The sequence below is a fragment of the Zerene cesonia genome, chromosome 29, assembly GCF_012273895.1.
Source record: "Zerene cesonia ecotype Mississippi chromosome 29, Zerene_cesonia_1.1, whole genome shotgun sequence".
In the NCBI taxonomy this organism is placed as follows: domain Eukaryota; kingdom Metazoa; phylum Arthropoda; class Insecta; order Lepidoptera; family Pieridae; genus Zerene; species Zerene cesonia.
In genome coordinates this window covers 6,156,063-6,162,621 of record NC_052130.1, presented here as the reverse complement: position 1 = coordinate 6,162,621, position 6,559 = coordinate 6,156,063, and the positions used below count along the sequence as shown (strand labels likewise).

The following is a 6,559-nucleotide window of genomic DNA, read 5'->3' as shown; positions in this document are numbered from 1 at the left end:
GTAATAAATGTTATTTGCAGTTAACAATTTTCTTTTTTCTTTATTACAATATTTATGGCAAGACTAGGTATAGTAGGATAGGATTAGTAGGATATGTCCCGCCTCAATCGATCGCTACCCCGAAAACAGTTTTCTAGTCCTAAAATGTTTTCTGGTAGTAAAAAGCGGTTGTTTTAATATTATAAACAGACACTTTTATTTATTGGTATAGTTAATATTAATGCCTATACTTATGACTACCAATCAAGAATACAACAGGTCCTCAAACCAACTAATTAACAACCATCTCTCTAAGGAACATGGAATTATTAAAGAACTGGCGCACCAATTACAAAACTCGACAATTATTAATAAGACAGGATCGTCCAACCGACCCCATTAGTTACCCATACGATACATGTGAAGAATATATGACGTTCCTAACTCGCGAAGACATAGAGAAAGATTTACCGGATAAATATCGAAAGAAAATAGTGCGGAAGTCAAAACCGACTGTGCCCAGAAAGAGTAGTAACGATGTCCACTTGGCTATGAAGATAAAGAAGTTGTTTGAGAATTTGGAAGCTATTGATTTGGACAAGAGAGACATGACTCCGCGTACAGAGCAGAGAGTGCTATTGAATGAGATTCAAAAAGTGAGTGTTTTGGGATGATTGCAGATCTTTTTTTGTTATTAAGTTTTGGAAATAGTAGGGTTTCTTTTAAATTTCTACTTTTATAGCATTCAAATGCAATTATTCAAAGGTAGTTATATGATAGAATAAAAAGTCGACAAGACTTTTTTGTATTCTATACATGTACTTAAATATATAACAACTATTCTTTTATTTCAGATATCGGAAATCAAGCAGAAGTTAACAGAATTATCTTTATCCAACGCAAAATCCGTTTCAGATTGAAATGTGGTTTATCTAATAGAATCTAGTTCGAAATTGATGATTTTGTCTTAATAAAACATTAAAATGTAGCTATAAATTTTATTCCACTAGGACTCGAAAGTTTCTTTTATGCTATAGCGGGCAACTGAGCTGGTGGGTCGACTGATGGTAAGCGATCACCTCCGCTCATGAACATTTGAAGAGGAAGTGCCTCTGCGAATGCGCTTTTATATGGTAAGGGAAAGGACGACGGAAATTGACGACTGGAATGGAAGCCCGTTGCCCCCAGCTGTTACACTTCACACTCCTCCACAGAAAGTAAAAAGTTCTCAAGAATTTGGTTTGGTTTACTATTTGTACCAGATGTTTTGAAAAAAAAATCAACCATATGCGTACTATACTTATCTTCATGTTTTAAACTCGACGTACATACTTCGAGCGATTGCGATATCACGCTAGAGTAGTAACAGTAGTTTTTATGTGAATACATTACGCACATACATACAAAAACATAACTCTTTATAGAATTCTCAATAGAGCGTACTGATATTTAGTCATAGCTCATAACAGTAATACTATTATGGGATGAAAACCAAAAATATCATGCTTCTATAAAAAAATGGGTAGTTATCATAATGGGTAGGTATGTTATGTTATAACAATAAAACTTCGTTCATACTTTATAAACAGATTTATTTTGATTCAATGTAATGGCCGGCACCCGAAATTTATGTATTTATAAATTATAACACTTACACAATTAAAAGCAAGAAAATAATAAAAAGCAACTATATTTTTACTTTAAAATTTCACGTAATAATGTATATTATATGTATATAAAATAAGTGTTAAGTATTCTTGGTTTCTCCATGCAAGTAAATAAATAATTATTTGATAATTCAAATTGCTGTTATTATAAACCATTGGTTAGGTGTACAAAAAAATCAGAAGAAATATAATTTAGTTGAATTCTGCTTATGTAGGCAATTATAAAAAAATAATATATTCTACATTAAAAATCTTGGTTAAAGTATTTAGCTTTTCGGAATAACTAATTTATAAGCAAATAACATAATACATTTTCTCTTCAGTTATAACTTGTGCCAATCAATAATATATCGATTCTGAATTGACAACAAGTACATCTCACTCGCAGGTGCGATTTAATTATTGCTATCTCTTTCATGTAATGGCATTGAGTTAAATTTTATTGGCAAAAGTGTAACTGTCTTTTTTATTTTATAAAAATATAATGGCTTCAGTGTAGCAATCGTTACTTACAGCGGTTTTTGCATAGTAACAGTAATATTTATGTTGTTTATAGCATCTCAGAAAATCTTTAAATATATCAAAACATAATTGTCATCCTATTATTAGTCAATCGAATTAATGTATTGTTAAAATTTGAAAAATGAGATGTAACGATGAAAGCAATAAACAAAAATGGCTATGTCTCTGTTTTATACAAAAATTTTCAAGTTAGAAAATTTAACATATCATATTGATGTAGAACAAACCACGGCACAGAACTTACAACTAGCTACATTTTTATAATACAATAGATACAAGTGATGTTCCATTTACTAACATTGTAAGGTTAATAATATACACAAAATAATACTTTTTATATAAGCAAACTCGAAACATAACTGCTACTTTGCGATAGAGCCATGCAAGAACCACACGTTAATACTCCAGTTGTCTCTTTCTATCACTTTATATTAACAAACAATTTTATGATACCACATTAGCGAATTACGATGCGAATAAAATAATGCTCGTTATTCGCCTCGCTTTTCACACGTTTGTGTGAACATTGAAAAAGAAACAGACGGGTGACTTCTATTTCAAGTATGTCTTACTTCAACAAAATTGTTTTTTTTTTAACAGCTACAGTTATTGGTTTGAAAAAATCGGGGAAAAAGTAATGAAAATTACACACAAAGGAGGAATTTACTTATGTTTATTAATAATATTTTAATCATTTATGAATCCACCAAATGATATAAGAAGTACATGCCTATTGCCCAAACCAAAAATGCTAAAAAAAGGCAAATATGAAGCAAGCTAATTTCAATTTAATTCTTAAAACTATTCAGTTACTAGCTTACACTAGTATTTCTATATTAATTACATCATAACAGACCATATTAAACATTTGATACAATTATTAACTATCATTAAATTTAACGATTCAATGTTTATTTTGATCTTCACTTCACTTCATTATATAAAAAAAATAACAGAGATTTCGCAAGATATCAAATAAATTTGAAAGTCGGAAATAATCTGATATTTTCATTTTAGAATATATAAACGAAAATTTATTAAATTTTGAGGATAACCAAGAAAAGTTTTAAGACAAATCACTTACTCAATAAAGGCTCATATTAGTTGCGGACATTTATCGACTAATGTGGCTGGAAAATCGTTTAAGTAACTTTGCGACTTTGCACACGCGATGTTGTCAATCCTTTGTTTCAACTTTGTTGTGAGTCTTTATATGTAATATCTATAATATAATATAAACAATAATTGCTATTGCATTTCTGTTTGATATCTCTCCTTTTCTAACACTCTGAGATCTTCATTCAAGTGACAAAGATAGCTTGCTTTGTCGTATTGATATCACGAGAGCTAGATATTCTTACTAGCAACAACTTTTACAAAAGAGACAAAACCTTTATTTTTATAAATGAATGAACAATGAAAATTGTTGGTAATTCGATATGCTGGCACCAGTCATCGTTCCATTCTGCTTCTAATGAAAATTAGGTGATTTACAGAATATGTCACATAACATAATATATGAAACAAACATATATGAGAGATACTAAAAGCACATAGACAAAAAAAAAAATATTTTAAAAACTCGACCATAGTGAATAAGCATAATACATGTAATGATCATTTTCTGATCTTTCACAGTGAACTCAAATAAAAGTGGACTTTTTTACTCTGCATTAAGTTCGACAACCGAATGTTACCATACTCTATGACACATCTCACAAGACTTTTGGAAAGAACGGATTCTCCATACATACAGTTAACAGATAATTTCCAAATATGGAAACAATTTTTCACAATCACAAACTACTTTCCCCCCAATTTCCTCATAATACGTCACGAATCACGATACTAATTTCATTATTTACAACATTAACGCACAACCGACCACTAGAACGTCGTCTATCACAATAACGTCAAGCGATTTCAGTCTTTACACATATCCTGACTAGGTTCACTTTCGATCGAATTCAAAACCGCCACGTGAAACATTAATTTTATAGGAAAAACATGTCCTTTATAATAGACAAGTCATTACATTACTATACATTTACATATAATAGATAATTGTTATATAGATTTTCTCCAAATTTCAATTTACCCATATAAATTATTTATTTTATAGGATTTAATTAGACTCGACTTTGAAATTTCTCTCAATTATATCTAATACCAACTACCTACTTAAAAAAAGAGAACCACGTTAGAAAAATCTTCTTCGTGAAAGATTTTTTTTCAAAGTTTCAAATACAAGTTTAGTTTTTTTTTGACGTGACAACGTCTTAAATTAGGTTGCGGCTCGGAGTCACTCATGAAAAAGTGTAACGCCCGGTAACGTTACGATGAGTCACCGAACTATGATCGGTCCGCCGCGCGCGCAGCACTAGAGAATTAGGCGCATTGAATCGGCGCGTGCTTGTGTCTCTGTCTCTGTCTTTTTAGTAAACAAAATATAATTTCTATAGTTAAAATTTGTGCAATTCTTATTTTCATTCAATTCCTTGTTCCTATTGTGCAATTTAATAATATTCATATCAATAAATATTCTACCGAGAAAAAGACGTTGTCACGTAAAATCTTCGCCCGTAAAACCGACTTTACAGGCAACCATTTTTGTTTTTTCATTAACATATTTAGCATCGACAAAAACTATGTCATTTAATATAGACATATCTATCAATACTTTTTTTGAAGGTTTTTTGTGTTGAAATTTAAAAGAATAAAAATTATATATTCCTATTTTTTTTTTTCATTTTCATCCAAAACGTAAGTACTTAAATCGTTAATTAATTATAAATATTCCGTAATCTACCGGTCTATCTACAGTGACGGAAGATTGGCAGTAAAGTGTAGGATATTTGTCTACCTTATAATGAGGGGAGACAACTAATAATCATAACTTTATATGAGGGTCTACAAAGATTGAATCTTCCAGAGTAGACTTCTATAGGCTTTAAATTAAGCCTATATAACGCACAAGCACTCTAAAGCGATTACATTGAAGTATATGGAGCATATTTTTCGAAAAGAAAAATATTTTTTTTTATGGGTTGGAAAATAATACGTGTCATAATAACAACCACGATATTTTGAGTTACCTGATAAATGAAACGAGTGATATAAACGCAAAGTATGTTAAAAGAGCTTGTATTTTTTTTATTTATTTTTATTATTATTTAAGTTTAGTTTTTTTATGTATTTCTTTTCATTATTTCTTAGAACAATTGCCTCGTAAATTACCTTATTTTAGGAGTGTAATTAATTAAAACATTCTAATCGTATTTCGTCATTCTCGTGTGCATAAGCTTTTTATGACTGCGTTTTTCTTAATAGATTTGCTTCCCTTTTTTAAACTTTTTCATTTCTTTTTGACTTATTCCTTTATTTATACTATACGTAACCAAGTTATATTGACGATTCGATTTATTTGCTATTTGTTTAACTTTCCTTATTTATTACATATAAAAAAATACTCACGTATTTTTAGAAAATTTCACACTTTCGATACTAATAATAGAATTTGCGAAACACGACATTTTTTTTTAAGTTTTTCCAATTACAAAAACGCTGACCACACATCTTCATGTATTGAAAAGAAATTTTTAGATCTTAAGCGGTAGTCAGATTTATCTTCCAATAACAAAAATTACAATATTATACTTATAATAACCTAATATATTGTATTTCTGGCATCAGCTTAGGCGTAGACCATCCACGAACGTGAAGCGATCCAAGCCACTTATTTCTAGATCAATCTAGGTCCATCTGTATATATAGCATTGACGTATCATAAACACCTACATACAAACGCCTATCATTATTATTATTAAAAAAAATCCAAATAGGGTCGTGTAAAACATTCATTCAAATTAACACCTTATTGTGAGGCAGTAATGTTCAAAATCTATTATAATGCTCGTTAGAAAACTCTGCAACAATTTAAGAGCGTGTTTGTCGGTCCAACTGTATATACGTCAATGAAATATAGTCACGAAGTTTCAGATTTTCCAGGCCAGATCCAGAAGCTTACGCTGGACCTAGGTCATTCGGGTGCATGCGCTAGAATGACCTAGCTAGATAGACGCGAGTGCCGTCCCGAGCCAGCTCCACGAAGCCCAGCTTGCTGTAGAACTGCTGCAGGTAGTGGTCCGTCGAGTTGATGCATGCGTGTACGCCGCTGGCACCTGGCAACGTAATAGTAGATTCAGGAAAGATACATTAACAAGTATTTTTATTAGATAAAATAAAAGAAAAGTAAGCAAATGTAAAAATCGTTTTTAATAAATTATTACAGGGCTGGACATTTAATAATAAAAGGGGGACTATGTAGTGTGATTTAGTGTAATGTGGTGTGGTGTGGTGTGGTGTGGTGTGGTGCGGTGCGGTGCGGTGCG

At 31.0% G+C, this 6,559-nt stretch overlaps 2 protein-coding genes across 3 annotated transcripts in view; one reads left to right on the top strand and one right to left on the bottom strand.

The window, feature by feature from the left end:
- LOC119837917 overlaps window positions 1–964 on the top strand; it is a gene marked incomplete at its 5' end in the record, with an annotated part of 2,984 nt that extends 2,020 nt beyond the window's left edge. Inside the window, 2 exons of the mRNA XM_038363708.1 lie at window positions 296–635; window positions 834–964. Of these exons, the coding sequence (XP_038219636.1) occupies window positions 296–635; window positions 834–899 (406 nt within the window). The remainder of the gene's footprint in view (window positions 1–295; window positions 636–833) is intronic.
- Window positions 965–4,917: 3,953 nt separating this feature from the next.
- LOC119837823 (protein O-GlcNAcase) overlaps window positions 4,918–6,559 on the bottom strand; it is a 13,910-nt gene continuing 12,268 nt past the window's right edge. For both annotated transcript variants that reach the window (XM_038363595.1, XM_038363596.1), the window contains exon 22: window positions 4,918–6,349. In XM_038363595.1, the coding sequence (XP_038219523.1) occupies window positions 6,225–6,349 (125 nt within the window). In that variant the 3' untranslated portion in view covers window positions 4,918–6,224. The remainder of the gene's footprint in view (window positions 6,350–6,559) is intronic.